Here is an 18,732-nt window from a genome sequence, read left to right as displayed (position 1 = left end):
AGAACCCAAATTTCAATCAATTAAAAAAGTAAAGTTCAAATCATTTACATCATAGAAAATGGAATCTTTTTTTTAACAAAAGAACAATCAGAATGCGTTTGCTGATCCTGCCTAGTACGAATACCATTATAATTAGCATTTTTCACATATTAGGTAGAAATGGGAGACGTAAGCTGGTCAGGAAGTGATATAGCAAGAGATCCCTAGCAATTTCCTTGGGTAAGCGCTTAATTTCTGCACAAGTACTTTACAGTGTATAATCCTTTATCCTATCACTCTTTTCTATATACAATGCCTTGAGTTTCGAGTCTTCGGCTCAATAGGCAGCTGCCGGTTTATTGGGTTAGTAAGTTGGAACAAATATATATATATATATGAGAACTATAAATCAAAATTTAGACACATAAATGTCTGCGCTGCTGTGGACAAAACTTAATTCCCTTGTCTGGTCTGTAATCGTTGGGCAAACTGTAGTTGGCGTCTTGGACACGAAGTGCCACTTAAATTAACTAGCATTCGAGAATGCCAGAGTCTTCCATCAAGCTTGGCCAGCTGCAACCGGTAGACCATCCCAAAACGCCCAGTATTAGATCTACTTTAGAGCAAGCACTGACCTGATAAACGAATAATTTACGTAAGTTGACCAAGAACAGTTTGATGAAATAAATACCATAGATTAAGTATCAATCATAATTAGTGTTTTCAGACATGATAGAGTACCAAATTTTCTAAATTTCCTTCTACGTGAAATAGCATAACAGCCATTCCCCTTCCTCCATCCATCTCAGCCTGCTCATTTGATAAATCAAGTGTTATCGATATGCCAAAAGAACCATTCATTTATAATGAAGACGCTTATTTAAGAACTGTACAATTGCATGGATTTGGTTTAACCACTTACCACACAAGAACATATGGTTATGCCTGCAGTGGCCAATGCTGTAGTGACGTCAGCCATCATGCCTGAAATAATTGTTTGCCAGGTTACAATCAAAGATATACCATTTATTTATCGTGTCAGAGAGATCTATGATCAACCAGAGCAGACACATGGAAGATTTCTTACTAGACGGAATAAAAAATGCAGGTAATGAAACACTACTAAATACTCATTTCACCATTGGACCATCCCATTTCTAGGCCATGTTTTGACTAAATGGGTTTCACCTCCATGATATCAGTCTACTCTTACATTATTAGAGCCGAAAGGCATAAAACATCCAGTTTACTGCCAGGGATAATCAGAAAAAGATTCTAGATTAACACGCATCATACATTGACGAATGTATTGTTAGATTACTGACTCCTGCATAGCATATCCTCTATCAACAATGTTAACTTACATTTTTCACATCCTGGAAAAGCAGGTTTAATCAATATTATCAATTAGAGGAAGCTTACCTCTTCGGTCTATACATACTACAGATAACCACTGGATGGAGTGTCCTTCTATATTGTGCCAAGAGGCAATTTTCTGGGCTTGCCAACTTTCTAAACCTGGCAGGACTTCCTTATATCTTGGAATGTTAACTTGAATCATTTTCGCAACAAGGTTTCCCTGCAGCAACAACTCCCCTTTGGCCTTGAAATTTTCATGCTGTACATGCTTGTTATGTTTTCCATTGATCTTGGGTGTCCAAACACTTCCATTCGTACTTTGGAGGACAGTCTCACTTCTTCCTGGAGTTGATATTTCCACTCCATTCACAAACATTTTCCCCCATGTATGTTTAGAACCATTTGACAGCTGTTCAGATTCACTATCCCCTTCAGAATCAGTGACAAAGTCATTGACTGCTTCTGTAGTGATATCAGCAGCAGAACGTGCAGCTTGCTCCCTTAGAAACTAAACAAAATATAAAATGTTTATTTAAAGCACAACTTTATTATAAAACATAAAAGTTCAGGGTTAGGCCTTCATTGAAAACCTACCTTCATTATTTTGTGTCTCGCACTACGTGTTTTAGCATGTTGCAACCACTGCTTGTGCCTCTGAAAAGCTGATTTGCTAGAAAGTGCCTGGAAACAAAGTTAATATTATGAGCTCCAACGAAGACATGGTAATTGTGACTAACCATTTATGTGTGTGCATGTATATAAGCAAAACAATTTCCTTAAACAACTTAGTCTAAATAAGGGTGTAAAGAATTTATCACTGTCATGGCAGAAACATGCAAATCATTATGAAGTGCAAATAATGTTAAATTATAGGATTTATATAATGAGAGAGGACGAGTGAGAAAAGGAATGCTCAATACAGGAAGATTATATCAATATGGGGTGAAATGATATGTAACCCAAAAATTACATTTATATTGATAATTATGTCAAATAATTGCATAATATCACGAGTATAAGCCTAAGCCCTCTAATACAATGAGAGACAACTAACTCTAATTAAATAATGAATTAAATGAGGAAACGTAATGAATATTTTAACAACTTCTAAGAATGCTTCCTCAATGAGATCAATACTTGGTTCCATAATGTATTCTAAAGACATTGTAAGATAATATTGATAATATGCTAAGTTATTCTAAAATGCTCTCAAGATATTCTGAAATGTTCTAACAAACCAAATTTGTGTAAGCATGTACAAGTTAATACCAAACACTTAGATCATAAATCTGAAACTTGAGAAATGCAGATAGTGAAGTATATAATTCAATAAACATTTACATAACACAATATCTTCCTAGTTTTTTGCAAGCAATTTATATTTGGACATATTAAAAACATAATGACTTTCCAATTACATTAAATATATCAAATGAAAAAGTAAACACATAAGATGAGTTGAACAATACTAACATTATATGTTATTATCTCCACAACTTCTGCATTTGCAAGTACTCGAGCAGGAGAAACAAGATTGCCATTGACCTGCATTTACACCAAATGAGTCCCTAATATTTCAATAACACAAACATCTTATTTCATGTGTCTTTTCCTGACTGACACTAAGATTCCATTAGCATGCAAATGAGGAGTGATACCTTGGCAGCTACCATCTTGTTGCCTATTTCAGTGTGTATCATGTAAGCATAGTCGATGACAGTAGCACCCTGAGGAAGATTCTTAATCTGAATATAATATGACAAAAAATTATCAAGAATGCAGACAGCATTCAGATAAAAGTTTCTTAATCATTTTCTTCAATAAATGAAAGGGGAGAAAGTAGTCATATAGCATATAACATAGTCCACCCTTACCTCTCCTCTTGGTGTGAAAACAAAGACACGGCTGCCAAGCAGATCTCTTGTAATAGTGTCTACAAATTCCCTGGAACTCATGTTGCCAACAAACTCTTCTTGCCACTCTCTAATTGCATTTAGCCAGCCAATCTGTGGGAAAGGAAATAATTTGTTTGAGAAATCAGCATCAAGATGTTTTGTGCTAAGCCAAGATTTTCGCTTAATGGCATCAAAATTGAGTGTTGACTATACCAAAACCTCTCCTTAAAAATTTATTTCTATAATATTATATCAGGGACTGATAGCATACTCTGAGTGCAATATTGGCATTGTTAAGACAAACTGTCTTCCCTCTTGTGCTTTTGCTACTGGGCATCGCACTTCCAACCAAGCCTGTGACAAATTCTCTCCCACTATAATGAGCAGCAATGCCCCTCTCAGCTATCAAATCCATTTCTTCTGTTCTAATCTGCAAAAGTAAATAAAATAGGACACACTCATAAGAAAAATTTCTGATGAACTTCATTTGGAAATGAAACATGCAAAAGTAAAATTTAAAAATGAAAAAAATACCTGGACTTCTAGCCTAAACATGCTCTCATACAAAAAAGGAATCACAGTGGTATGAAGACTCTGATAGCCATTTGGTTTAGGGGTTGCAATATAATCCTTCACCTATAACCAAAAAAAAAATAAAATTTCTCACCAGTAATATTCGTTTCTCTTAAAATTAACGCTTTCTTTTCTCAAATAGAAAAACATATAAATGTATTAAACGTACAGATCTTGGAATGGGGGTCCAGATTCCATGGATCAATCCCAGAACATGATAGCAAATCTACAGAAAACATGAAAATAAGAGAAATTCCTTCTAATATATCAAGATAGAGTGGAGTGGAAAATAGTCACAGCTGTTGCCACCATGAGTAAGTAGTTACCTGCTGTGAATTGCATAAAGGCCCAACCCCAACGCATGGCTTTGGTTTAATAATAATGCGAAGCTGGTTACAACAAACAGTTGATCTTCAACAAAAAAATCTAAAATTTCTCCAAAATCTTTACAAAACATTAAGCATTTCAAGGTATATTTCGAAGCAAACCTGTGCAACTTGGTTAATCTCACTGATTGAACTTCTTGATTTGAGAACAGCTTTATAGACACTGCAAATGAACAGCAATATTTCTAAATGAATAGCCAGAAAAGTACATCAAATTACAAAACAAAGCATGCATATAAGTATTAGGTGATATATGGAATAATATAACAGAGATTAAAATGTACATGATGTCAAACTCATCAACCAACAAGATCAGTTGGATAAACAAAAACGGTAGCATTGAAACTGAGATTTGCGACTTAACCTGTAAGGCTCTTTACACACAGCACGAACTTCTGTTTTGACAGTTAGAAGGTCTAAGAATTGATCATCTTGGATTTTCTTCATCAATATTTTGTTCGCCTATCAAGAAAGAGAGAACAAAGAAACTTAAAACAATGGACTAAATCAAACACACAATCATCTGGAAAAAAAGGTTCAATAATGGACAAAAAAAAAATAGAAAGATGGCAAGCAGTTATATTCAAGAAAGACACTGATAGACCATTATTACCTCCACAAGTTCTTTCTCGTGTTCTTTGTATAGCTCTGACACTCTTCTTTTCACCTTGGCATAGTCTTCCGCATTTGTGTAAATAAATGATAGATTTTCTAGTTCTGACTGAATCATAACAAATGCATAACTATGAATCATGATATAGCAAAATTTCCCTCTAGTAATGAAATATAGGTATATTATAAAAAACTTCAAAGAATTTGATACACAAACAGTCCTTAGTGATTTTGTAACTATGGGATACCTTAATTTGATACATCCCAAGCAACTTTGCCAAAGGAGCAAACACCTGCAATGTCTCCATCGCAATGCTAGTCTGTACACACAGTATGTTAATGTTAGGGAAACAACTTAGGAGCTAGGCTTCTCATACACTCACCCCTTTGATGTACAAAACTACAAATAACAAGATAAAACAGTAATATTGCTATACACAATAATGGTAGCTTTCAGTAAAAGTGGACCATGACCCCAGGCAAAGTCTAACTGCTATATTAGGGGTTCAAGTCCTGCAGTCATCAACATATCACTATAGGGAGGGCTTTACCTAACCACCATCCCAGGCCCAAGTGTTAGTCTTAATAGCTGCCTATGAGGCTATGTGGTCCCAAAAAAAAAATATAGTAATATTGCTATAACGTCAAAGACATAAATGCCTACGGTGTATTCAGTACTATCACTATGTAACCCTTTTTAAAAAATCAATGACAATAGAAGAAAGTAGTAAAGGCCACTCAGAAAAAGATAGTTCTTCAAAATCAATGAAATTCACTTTTTAGTTTCAAGTCATTGAAGATTAACAAGAATTGACGTAAATGGATTTATGAAGTATGAACCCCAGTTTCAAAGTCAGGGAGAACAAATGTAGCTAATATGCAATATTTCTATCAAAATCCCTAATTCTATTTGATTGCAAGGTAATTTTTGTAAGGGAATAGATCTTTTCATGTTAGATTTTCACATGGCAAGGTCATCTGAAAATTATGTCCATGTCTATCTTTATAGACATTCACAAATTTGATAGGGACCCACCTATTCAATGTTTTGAAGAGATAGACAAAATTACATGAGAAGATCCATTCCCTCTCTGCATTATCTCAAAGTAAAAGAACTGCAAGGCCACATAATAGTTCTCTTCATCTTGGCAGAACAGAAAATAGTCACCAGTTGCATAGTCAAACCAGTGGCACTAACCTGTTTATGTGGAGGCATATGTGATAGAGTGCGCATGTTATGCAACCTGTCTGCTAATTTGACAATTATAACACGGACCTGAAATGACACATTTATTGGTTGTCAAATTGCTTCCAACATAATACACCAAGAATAGACAAGCATCTATAATGAAAAAGAAGTGACCTCCTCTGTCATAGCCAGAAACATTTGCCGAAGATCCTCTGCCTTGACATCTTGAACGGAATCATTTTTATTCTTGTACTTTAACTTTCCCAGTTTTGACACCTAGTTAGGATTTAGAATGTAAGGTACATCCAATTGATTTGGCAAATTTATGAATACAGAACCAAATCTATTGAGGATTTAGATATTTCATTAATGCATTTCAATCAAGATTCACGAATAATAAGTACCTTGGTCTCCCCTTCCACAATGTGGCGCACGGTAGCACCAAATTCCTCCTCTATCCTCTCAAAAGTAACAAAATTTGTGTCCTCAACTGTATCATGAAGTAATCCAGCAACAATCGACTCCCAGTCAAGTTCCTAGACAAATGATTGAATCCATCATAAATATTGACTTGTTATGCAAGCTAATTATGTACAATTTTCCAAAAGAGGAAGCATCTCATCATGACTCACAAGTTCTCCCAGAATACGTGCAACCTCAACTGGATGAATGATGAAGGGTTCACCACTGCGTCTTTTCTGACCATCATGAGCTTCAAATGCCAACTGTAACAACCAGAATGAAACAAAACAAAAAGATAAATCCTACTACGTTTAAGAGATGATTTTGCCAGAAAGAGCATGTTTAGTTTGCTTTTCCATGTAGACAACTTACCATAAAAGCATTGTGGACTAACTTCAGTTCTTTAGGAGACAGGTACAAGATCGCAGGTTTAAGATCCTGAGGCAATCAGATGATAAATAGTAAAGCTCAGACACTAGCAAAGAGGGTGTCCCTGTTTGCAGAATTATAATCAACAATACACATGATTCAGTAAACTTCAGGACTGTACCTCCCACAAACTTTCTGCAGAAAACTCAGTGGCAGTATCCAAAGAGAAGGCTGAAGAACAACATAATTTCCGTCTTCCATTTCCAACTCGAGACAAGATAGATCTAGAGAATCTTGCAAGAAGTACGATATCAAGTGCTTCATCAGGATATGAACCTACTACACTAAAGGCTTCGCATCCCTGTCAATTTCGTAAGATTAAAAGGTGACCTAATTAGAAATTAAAACATCCATTGTAACCATAATGATTAAGGACAGACCGCAATTCAGGTCAAAAGAGAAGGAAAACGATCAATTAATCACAATCACTCCCTTCCCATCCCAAGTATCAGCATCCCAAATATAATTCAAAATCGAACTCACTCACACGATTGAAAACGCCAAAACACCAAGGGAAACTGCAAAAACTTACAAAATTATACCGGTTCCTTCTTCCGTTACGCCCGTTCGACAAGGATGAACACTGATGAGGGTGTGTCGTGCTCGCAAGAAATCCAGTGAGGACCCTCGGAGCTTTCCACGCGCACGATAGAAGACTACAGTCGAATTTTCCGTTTCCATCCGCTCTCCACAGCTTGCACGCGTTCACGCATTCTAAAGAAACTGCAGCATCACACCCTCACTCAAAAACCACACTCGCAAACTTTTAACTTAAAACAAACAACAACAAAATGAATGAACCAAACGAGAAAAAAAAAAGTTCAGTAAGATAGTAGAAAAATTCACGCGCCACGATTGGTCGCGCGCGAATTCGTAGATGGAGAAAGAATCTTAAGCTTGTGAATAGAGTTGAACTTAGGCATTAGGCAAATTAGTTGAGTGTTGGTTGTGCATTTTTTGGCAACAAAGACACGTGCACGTAGGTATTTTGGGGGTTCAGGTTTTAACGAAGGTTTATTAGTAAACGTACCTGACATGGAGGGTGAAGATGCCATGTTTTATTGGAAGAGAGCAATCTCATTGAATCTTGAATCCGAATTGGAAGCAGCGATGGAATGGTAGGGTCATTGAGTTTTGGAGGAAAAGGGAATCGGAATTGTGAGAGTGATAGTGGTTGTGTTGATGAATGAATGAATGAAAGAAGGAAAGAGGTGAAAGAAGAGCGAGCGATAACAAACACAGCTGCGAGGGGATATCGAGTTTAGCTAAGGCCACACAACGTAAAGATATTTTTCTCCTTCTCCTCCTTACATATAGTATTATACTTAAAGGGAAAATAAATTTGTTCTTGTCTTTCTCTTCATTTCTCGGGTTCAAGTTTTCTAGGTTTAATAACAATGGTTATTAATTATTCAACACAGGAACGTTAAGAATGCATTTTTTTTCAATATACATATTTTTATTATATTTTATTTATCAATTAATATTTATTAAAAAATAGTAAAATTTTAAAAAAAATATAGTTTTTAACAAAAAAAATAATTAATAAAAAGATTTGAAATAGTGCGTTTGAGAATTTGTTATTAACATTTGTTTTGTTGAATATTCAGTAACTCCATGTATTTGTTTTTTATGGAAGTATTTTAAAGTTAAATTTTGAAATATGAGAGAGAATGATAAGTTTTTAACTTTTAATTAATAGTTTCTAATTTTATGTTTTTTAAAATTATAAAATAATAATTTAATGTAATTTTAATGTATTAATATTTTATTTATTTTTATAATTATTATAGATTTTTTTAAAGCCAAAAAGATATTTTCCCCTCTTTTCTTTTCAAAATTCATTATCAAACATATATTTAAATATTTTTTAATATTAATAATATATATATATATATATATATATATATCCTTCTATAAAAGACCAAATCTAATAACTTATTCATAGAAACTTCAGATGATAAATTTGTCAAAAAAATTTATGGAAGATATTAATCAAATTTAATAAAATGATCAAATTTCCTTCTTCTTACAGTGATGAAACTCTAAAAGTTAACATTTTAACAAAAGAATAAGATTTTCTTTTTGAAATAATTAATTATATTTCTGATCTTCAAGAAAAAAAAATTTTCTCAATAAACTCAAAGATATTTTAGAAAAAAAAAATCAAAAGAGCTTATTACAATAAATAAGTTTGATGTAAATAGCATTTTTAAAAAATTAGAAAATAGTTCTATAAAATTAACCACTATTCAAGATCTTCAAATTGAAATTAATAATCTTAAAAAGGAAATCTGAGAGATCAAAAAACAACAACAAATTTATCAAGTAATTTTTTCAAAATTTGAAGATGATGATGAATCTAAAGTTGTGAAACAACAATTTTTCAAAAAAGATGATTTTGAAAATCTCGGAGAGAAATTTTTAATGGGTTTGATCAATAAGGTCAAAATTCAAAAATTTTATATTAATATCAAAAATATTATTGACTACTTTGTTCTCGATACTTTGATATTCCTTGATACTGGTGCTGATTCAAATTGTATTTTAGAATGATTAATTCTTATTAAATATTTTAAAAAAACATTTGAAAAATTCAGCGCTGCAAGTGGTTCAAAACTTAAGATTAATTACAAATTATCCAAAGCTATTATTGAAAATCAAAGTTTTAAGGTGGAAACAAATTTTCTCCTTGTAAAAAATTTGAAAAATTAAGTTATTTTAAGAACACCTTTTATAAAAACTCTTTTTCCACTTCAAATCTTAAAAGAAGGTATTTCGATTTGTCATTTAGGCAAACAAATTACTTTTAGATTTTCAAGCAAACTTTTTACCAAAAATATTTTTATTCAAAATAAGATTAATCAAATTAATTTTTTAAAAGAAGAAGATTATTTTGCTAACATTGATGCTCAACTGAAGAGTCTATCATTTAGAAAAAAATTCAATCTTTTTTAAAATCTATTCAATATTGTATATGTTCTGATCTTCCTCGTGCATTATGGAATAGAAATAAGCATATAGTAAGCCTTCCTTATGAGAAAGGTTTTAAAGAAAAGTCAAATTCCTACCAAGGTTAGACCCATTCAGATGAACGAGGAACTCCTTCAATATTGTCAAAAAGAGATAAAGGATCTCTTAGACAAAAATCGGATTAGAAAAAGTAAAAATCATTGCTTGTGTTCTACATTTTATGTTAATAAACAGACAAAATTAGAAGGAAAAATTTTCAGGTTAGTTATCAATTACAAACCTCTTAATCAAGTTTTTTAGTGGATTAGGTACCCAATTCCAAACAAGAAATATCTTCTTAAAAGACTGAACTTTACTAAGATATTTTCTAAGTTTGACATGAAGTCTGGATTCTGACAAGTCCAAATTAGTGAAACTGATAAGTAAAATACTATCTTGATTGTTCTATTTGAGTAATATGAATGAAACGTAATGTCATTTGGTCTTAAAAATATCTCTTCTAAATTTCATAAGATCATTAATGATATTTTTAATTCTTATTTCAAATTTGTCATTGTCTATATCGATGATGTTTTGATTTTTTTCTCAATATATTGATCATCATTTCAAGAATAGAAATATTTTTGTTAATATTGTCAAACAAAATGGTGTTACTGTGTCCAAATAAAAAATCAATCTCTTTCAAACAAACATTAGATTTTTTAGTCACAATATTCACCAAAGAATTATTATTCCAATTAACAGATCTATTGAATTTGCAAATAAATTTTCAAATATAATCATAGATAAAACTCAACTACAAGGGTATTTAGGATGTCCCAATTATATAGGTGAATTTATTCCTCACCTCAATAATATTATTAAGTCTTTGCATGATAGAATTAAGAAAAATCATCCATCTTGTTGAAATAGATGCTTCAGATACATATTATAGCAATGTTCTCAAATAGAGAGTTGATTCTCATGAGCATATCATTGAATCTATATCTAAACACTGAAATTCTGCATAGTATAATTATTCAACTGTAAAAAAAAAAGTTTTAATAATTATTTTATGTGTCTCAAAATTTCAATCTGATTTATTAAATAAAAAATTTCTTATCAAAGTTTATTGTAAATCAGCCCAATAAATTTTACAAAATAAAAATAAAAATCTTGTCTTTAAATAAATTTTTGTAAAATGGTAAATAATTTTAAGTATTTTTTATTTTAAAATTGAGTATTTTAAAAATATTTCAAACTCTCTTTCCGATTATATATATATATGAATTATCCCTTGCAGCACAAATGATAATGATAGAGTTTAAAGAATAGACACGAATATTATAATACTTGTTCTGTGGACATCTATTTATTTATACAGATATTTATTTAATATTATAATTATTATGATTTTTATTATTTTAAGATGATATATAGTTTTTAATTGTTGTTTTATAATTTTTTAGTCTATAGACACATAATAACGTTATATGTTATTGAATTTTTAAATTTATAACATATTCATTTTTACACGAGAGAGGCAAGCTAGCATTTATTAACACATTTAAGAATTTATTTTTTGTACTTATAAAACTTAAACTCAATAAATGATTTTTTAAAAAAATTTGTTCACTTAAATTAGCAGACGTTAATGCATTTGAATGAAGAAAATATAAATGATTTTATTACAAAATTACGTAGAAACTAGTAATTTACTTTAAATGAACATAATTATCTCTCATTATTGTAGTGAAAATGCGTAATAAATTTTTAAAATAATTTAATTTTTTAATACATGTCTAATAACACACTATACAAAATTATATATAATAATTTTTTATTAAACCAATAAATTTAATGCATTATAACATTAAATATTATAATTTGTAATTAATATTTATTTATTAAAATTTTAATGCACATCCTTAAATAAATATTAAAAATAATATTATTAAATCTTGAAATTTTTTAGTAAAAATTTATTACTTGTAAATATTTATAATCTACGATATTGTACAGATTAAAAAATATATTAAAAAATTTAATAAGAAATTGTCTAAATTCATCAAAGAAGTACTTGTTCTTTCTCAAATTTTGTTTTTTATTAAGAGTAATGCTAGCAATTCAATAACAATAATTAATTATAATATAAATACTATAAAATAGTTGAATATTTTAACATTTAATTAATTTAAAATTAAATTAAAGTTATAACAAAATTTTATCTCCCCTCATAAAATATCCAAAGTAACCTTCACGGAATGAACAGCACACACATTAAAGAGTTTAGCTAAAGAAAATGAGCATTTGGCCATGACTGTTGGATTATGATCCCCTCTTCTTGTGAGTGAGTGCCCAAAATATACCTGCATTTATGTATAGCATCTATTCGCCACCTATTTATCGTCAATCCTTTACTTAGTTTTTTTACTTCGTTTGCGTGATTGTTTTGGACTCAACACATTCCAAGGAAATTTGGGAATTTATACTGCTAGAGTGGGAATGCCACTCCTGCCTTTGCCTTTTCACAATAAAAGAGATTGGTCAAGTAGCTATCCTCGACCTTCGCCCCGCTCATTTAACCCCTTTATTCTTTCTTTATTTCAACACATGGAAGCTCCACACACCATTCACAACCTTGAAGAATAATATCACACTTTCTCTAATTTGTACATATAAAATTTAATGCAATTCAATGCATTAATATAATTAAATATCATATTGCATAAGTTTAAAAAGATCCAGAATGCTATTATAATAATTGTATCTTCCTGCAGTTTTTTTTCTAATACTTTAAAAAGAATGTATTAAATTATAAATAAATGTGTTTGATATTAATCATAAAAAAAATCAATATCTTATCATTTAATGAGTAAAATAATTAAAAAATGTATATTATGATGATACTATAATTAACTTTTGAACATTTATTCATGATACACTGTCTAAAAGTCACCCCTTTCGCATCTTGGCCTGTCAAGGCAATACAAGTAGATGAGATGAATTCTATGTTGATGGTCAATTGTTGCGTGTTTTCTCCAACTACTTTGCGTTTTATATCTGCCTCTCATCGTGTCCCTGTGATGATCTTGAAATATTGGAATTGTCAACTTTTTTGAGTTTACACCCATGCATACTTCACTTCCTTCTGCAAGAAGAATTATTTTTCTGAATAATTATGGTTTTTATTTTTTATGTCTATATACATTTTTTATATTTTAAAAGTATTAAATACATAACTTTCTTAGTTTATTATTATTTTATAAAATAGTAAATAAATTATCAAGAGGATATGTATAAGAATACCTGATTGAATAGAATCATCTCAAGACTTTGTTGGTTTGAATGTTCTGTTGATTTAATACACCAAATAATAGAGTAAATAATCAATTTAATTCCTAAAAGCATTGTGATAGATCATTTTTGTTGGTTTGAATGTTTTGTACATTAATACGAATCACTTAATATTAACAAACTAGCTAACATGTCATGACATTCATTGGGCCTGCACCATTGTCATTTTTTCTCTTCCTTTCAATTCAAACCTACTTTATTCTCTCTTTTTTTCTTTTATCTCTTAAATATTTTAAGTTAAAAAAATAGGTTACACCCATTTTTTTTTGGTCAAAACATCACATCCCCGAGACGACCGAAACCCAGAATACTCGAAACTTTTTTTGTTTGTTTTTGGGGATCAACTCAACACTCGAAAATAATAGCCCAAAAGAACTTTTGAAACCGTGATAGTAGCCCAATTTCGGCCCAATATTGATGCTCCCACACTTTAGTTATAGATGATTTCGACCAACCAAAAAGTTAGTATGGATAAAAGAAAAAATGTTACAAATGACAGCCTTACTTTAAAGATTATTACATTTGTTGAATATTTATAAAAAAATTATATTTACTTTAAAGAGACAAATAAGAGTTTAAACCTGTGAATTGTAATTTATCACTATTTAGATACTATTTATTAATGAGGTGATATACTTTAAAATAATTGTTAATGCGATATAATTAGATATATGTCACATTATTATCATAAAATAATAAAATTAAATTAAAATTTATGAAACTAATAAGAATTTAAATTAATAAAAAATTACAAGACTGCAAATTATTTAAAATTTTAACATTTTATTAAACAATATTGTGGACGACCTCAACTTTAGTTACAACTTTATTTAAAGGTTTTAATTTTTCATTTTCTAATAAAGGATCACTATGTCTAACTCAATTTTCATGCCTAATGTTTTCAGAGAAGAAAGAAATTATAGACATAATACCAACTAGACTAAGAAGTCAATTTTTGTTTTAAATATCAATAAATATTGACATTTTATTTCAAGTAAATATTGAAAATTATTTTCTCTCGCAATATTATTTATCGTATGACAGTAATATAAGAGTTATCCTATTTGATAGCATGTTTTAAAAAACATTTTAGTGCGGTGCAATTTTAATTAGTCATCATTTTTTATTTCGTGAAAAAAAAAATACCAATGTTCCTCGATTAAGAAAACAAATCACAAGCTAAATGAAAGATAAAAATATGCATACTTGAAGGGAAAAAATGGTCGAATTGAGATTCGTGGTATGTCGAGCTTATTGTGTTACGTGCTTCAAACAAACAAATAAACATGCTAAATTATATTTTTTCTTTTTTTAATTGTTAAAAAATTTAGGTCTAATTCATTCTTAAAAACTAGTTTATTGAAGAAAAAATATCTTAAACTCTTATAAAAAGTATTTTAATTTTATTTTTAACTAATGTGAGATATTTTAACAAACTCAGAACTGGACATCTCATGATTATATAGTTAGACCCAGAGTCTATTTAATTTAAATGTTAGGCTACTCATAAATGTCTAGTCCTGTTGGGTTTACTCATGTAAATGTCTAATTTTACAAATTTTACGCATCAAATGTCTCTATTAAGTTCACTTATGCAGATGTTTAGTTCTAAGCATGAGAAAGATATTAAAATATCTCACATTAGTTAGGAATAAAACCAAAATATAAGGATTAATATAATTTTCTTCTTATAAACTAACTTTTAAGAATGAGTTAAACTTAACTTTCTTAACATAGTATCAGATTTTATTCAGTTTAAATATTAAACTGTCTATGCAAATATCTAATCATGCAAACAAATAAACATGTTTAATCATATTTTTTTTCTTTTTAGCAATTTCTTTTGTTGAGTTCTTAAAATTTAACATTTTTTCTTTTAAAATTTAGCAAATCATATTTCTTATTAAAAACTTAACATCTTACCATTTTATGTAAAAAATCTATTACAAGTTTATAAAAAAATTAGCCAAAAAATTTAAACGGATAAAAATAAATAAAAATAGATTTATATAATTAAAAAACCTGATTAATTCAAATTAAAATATGAAAACCATGCATAACTAAAATTTAAAAGAATATAAAAGTGTAATTAAGCGAAAAGTTGCAGCACTCAAACTGGTCCCGTGGATTTGGCAGGAAGATTCACGAAGAGAGTAATAGCTCTGAATGAACTTGCTGTTTGGCCATTCGTGTCTGATCCCATTTTTCGCTATAAAAATTTTCTGTGGTGCGTCGCGGTTTGGAGCTGATTTTGATTGGCATGTGAGGTATTGTGCATATGCACTCGCGTAGGCGAAGCACAAAGAGATTAATAAGAAGGTTCGAGTCTGGTTTACCTTACCATTTGGCGAGAGCCTCCATAAGAATGGAAAAACAATCAATGGCGTAACCAAAAGCCACATGTGCAATAGAGATAATGGCAAATAAATAATTGGATAAGATTGCCTAACGTGGACCAATTTAATAGCCCTGAAGCCTTTTTTTTTTTTAATGTCTGAAATAATCATTTGTTAGTATGGATAAGATTGCTTTTATTGACTTTGTCCCATCATTATTAAGTTTTCCTTTGGTTTGGCGAGCATTATATTTTGAAATTTATATATTTTTATTTTGTTTGAGTTTTTTCAGTATATGCTTTTTAGTATACAGTTTGAGTGAATTTTTTTCTTATAATAAACAAATTTCATGCTTTTATAAGTTTGAGTGAATTAATATGTATTTTAAAATCATATTTTGCACAATAAAAATTGTTTGAATAACGAAAAAACTACTCTTACGCATATAAGTGCAGAAATGTGAGTTTTCTTATTTGATACTAAACTGTTAATTTAAAGCGATGTCTTCGTTAATAAACACACAAAATGGAATTACTAAACAAAAAATAACAAAAGGTCATTTTCACATTAAGGGGGTCCAAACCAAGTTAGGCTCATGCTCAATTTTGCTTTGAGATTGAACTACTTAACATCAAAATAATTACGTCCTTCGTGGTCAACTTATCTCAACAGGCATAAATATTTATTTAAAATGCTACGAGTTTTCATTTAATCTATTAATTTGTAGAAAGTTATAATGTATTTTTTACAAACATCTGTTACTTTTCATATTGTCTTTCTTTTTAGTTTATTTTTATCATGACAAACATCTTAATGTATTTTATCTATCAAATATACTTTTGTTTATTTTTAGTCAATATCACAAGTTTTTTATTTGTAAGAAAAAGGGTATTTAGTCAACAAGAGATTAAAAAAATACTACATAAAAAAGGAAAACTTATAACATTTTAAATAAAGAAAACTTCACAAAATGATTCACAACAGAAAGAAAAATAAAGAGAGAAAACAAATAATATGTGAAATAAGATGAGTGTCATTATAAAGAAAAATAAATTGAAAAAAATTAAGTAAAAATAATAATATCCTTTTAAATACAAGTAAACACGTGTAAAATCGAAATATTTAACAATTATAATAATTTCAGACAAGATATCATGATAGTATACAATTTGAATTTGTTTGTTGAAAAAAGTAGTGTCTAAGTTAAAATTTAAGATGTGCAGTGGTCAAAACAGGAGTAAGGTGTACAATTCTGGCACACAGAATATCCAAGCTGACAGAATCATGAGCATAATATACCAGGGCTAACGGATAAGATCCTACAGCATATACCAGAAACAAGCACATCAAAGTAAACAGTAGTAGTTGATGGATTCAATTGAATAATTGAATAAAGAAGGGAAAGGCAAGCCAAATTTTCGGTGTAAGCCAAGCAAAATCGTTTGATTCCATTGGTAATCATCAATAGATGCACCATAGGGACAAGCCCAAGGTTTTGCAAAAGTTCAGGATAAGATGTGGCCTTTTAATTTTACTTTTCAAATTGTTTACTGGATAATTCATAATGCTAAGCAAAAATATAATTAAAGGGCAGATAATGGGCGGATTCATGAGGGTTAGGTTGATGACCTAATGTGTATCTGTCTCCATTCGAAGTTTGTTTGCCATACGGAATCACCTTGATCCATCGGAATCTTTACTAAATAGAATACATATAGAGATTACTCTGAATTACGTGACTAAAAGTATATGTTGTAAAAAAGAAATTTAATAGATTTAAAGTTTGAAATATAATTTAATTTAAATTATATACATTTTGAAGACAAGTTTATTTTAAAATAATATTGGCTTGTATTTTTTAAATTGAAATATATATATATCCTATTTTAGGTGGGGTTTATAAATTATAATATTTACCAATTTCTAATAAAGTAATTTGCTTATTAATGGAGCCAATGCAACATGAGTGTCACTTCTCGTCCTTGATATTGACGTGTCCTGTTTTAAGCAAACAAATTTGACAAGGAGGGGAGATCTTGACAAAAGCACCAGAATACTAGGCCCAAGTTGTAAAGTTGTGTTATTTTTAAATTTAATTTTCTAAAACTAATTACATTTAAAATTAATTATAAAGTGTTATTTTTATATTTAATTTTATAAAAATAAATTTACAGTAAATTTCAGTGTAAAATTTCCAATTTAACACAAAATCAAAATTTATTATATTGATTTAAATGTAAGATTTAAAAATTTACAAGAAAATTTGAACTTGGATTTGTATAGATAACGAACATTAGAAGTAATTTCATCTTTAAACCACTAACGATAGATATAAAACTTGACTGAAAATTATAAGAAGTTGTTTCATCTTCATCTATTTGTTTTGAAAGATTTACGAGCATTTGAAGGTAGTATTTTATTAATTTCAGTATTTAGGGTTAAATTTAAATATATATAAATAAAATTTTTTATAAAAAAATACATAGTTATTATATTAAAATTATAAAAATATAATAAATATTTTTTTAATAAAATTTTACTATTATTAACTGTTTATTTTTTACTCTAAAAATTAAAATTAAAAAAATCTTAAAAATAAAATAGTTTATATTTTCTTATTTTGTAGCATTGAATGTAGACCATATTAATTGCATAAAATATTTTGACAATTTTATTTTAGAGAAAATTTATAATTTTTATATTAATTAAAACATTTAAAATATAAAATTTAAATTTTATTATACATGTGTTGATACCTTTAAGCAATAAATTTTCATCAATATTTTTAAGTTATTATTTTATTAAAGTTAAAGTTAATTTAATACGTGTTTATGTTAATTGTGAATGAATTATTTTAATAATCAATTATATAATATAAATGTTATGCTTTTACACATTCGATAAAAAGATTAAAAGAATATTTTGTTTAAATTGTCTATGAATGAATTTTGTATAGTAAATAAAATAATAGAAATAAATTTATATATAACAATCCATTTTGTATTCAAAATACTTATTGCCAGGAGTAAGATGAGAACAACGTTTCTTTAAAAAAATATGATAACGTTTAATTATAATTAATAAAAAATTACTTCAATTTTTTTCACCATAAAAAAATATTTATTTTCACTTCAATAATTTTGTCAAACATATAACTAAATTTTTTTTTATATTCATTTTTTCCAAAAATATGACATTACTCA

General features: G+C 29.1%; 1 protein-coding gene across 5 annotated transcripts; it reads right to left on the bottom strand.

Annotated features, from left to right (window-relative positions):
* Positions 1 to 8,259, bottom strand: LOC113862813 (putative GTP diphosphokinase RSH1, chloroplastic). 5 transcript variants are annotated; one of them, XM_027496028.1, is made up of 24 exons: positions 7,915 to 8,259; positions 7,417 to 7,607; positions 7,006 to 7,185; positions 6,828 to 6,893; positions 6,626 to 6,718; positions 6,398 to 6,529; positions 6,168 to 6,269; positions 6,003 to 6,080; positions 5,053 to 5,124; positions 4,806 to 4,913; positions 4,557 to 4,654; positions 4,295 to 4,355; positions 4,133 to 4,195; positions 3,976 to 4,032; positions 3,768 to 3,869; positions 3,505 to 3,663; positions 3,213 to 3,344; positions 2,997 to 3,083; positions 2,812 to 2,883; positions 1,933 to 2,019; positions 1,402 to 1,846; positions 902 to 963; positions 721 to 789; positions 1 to 614 (listed from the first exon to the last, which is right to left on the bottom strand). In XM_027496028.1, the coding sequence occupies exons 1-24, from the start codon at positions 7,937 to 7,939 to the stop codon at positions 510 to 512; spliced, it is 2,646 nt and encodes an 881-aa protein (XP_027351829.1). In that variant the 5' UTR covers positions 7,940 to 8,259; the 3' UTR covers positions 1 to 509. The 5 variants fall into 5 exon arrangements, with proteins under 5 accessions (XP_027351829.1, XP_027351831.1, XP_027351830.1 ...); XM_027496030.1 differs by having other exon boundaries at positions 7,417 to 7,654; positions 7,915 to 8,184; XM_027496029.1 differs by having other exon boundaries at positions 49 to 614; positions 2,997 to 3,065; positions 7,915 to 8,183.
* Between the last annotated feature and the right edge of the window lie 10,473 nt (positions 8,260 to 18,732).

Source organism: Abrus precatorius, unplaced genomic scaffold (assembly GCF_003935025.1).
Source record: "Abrus precatorius isolate BTA unplaced genomic scaffold, Abrus_2018 Scaffold3, whole genome shotgun sequence".
Classification (NCBI taxonomy): Eukaryota; Viridiplantae; Streptophyta; class Magnoliopsida; order Fabales; family Fabaceae; genus Abrus; species Abrus precatorius.
This window is presented reverse-complemented; position numbering and strand designations above follow the sequence as displayed.

Coding starts and splice junctions, on each gene's coding strand:
- LOC113862813 (XM_027496028.1), bottom strand. CDS start 7,939: ATGGCATCTTCACCCTCCATGTCAG. Junction 6,719..6,827: donor TAGTCCACAATGCTTTTATG/GTAAGTTGTCTA, acceptor TGGTTGTTACAG/TTGGCATTTGAAGCTCATGA. Junction 4,196..4,294: donor AGATTAACCAAGTTGCACAG/GTTTGCTTCGAA, acceptor TGTTGTAACCAG/CTTCGCATTATTATTAAACC.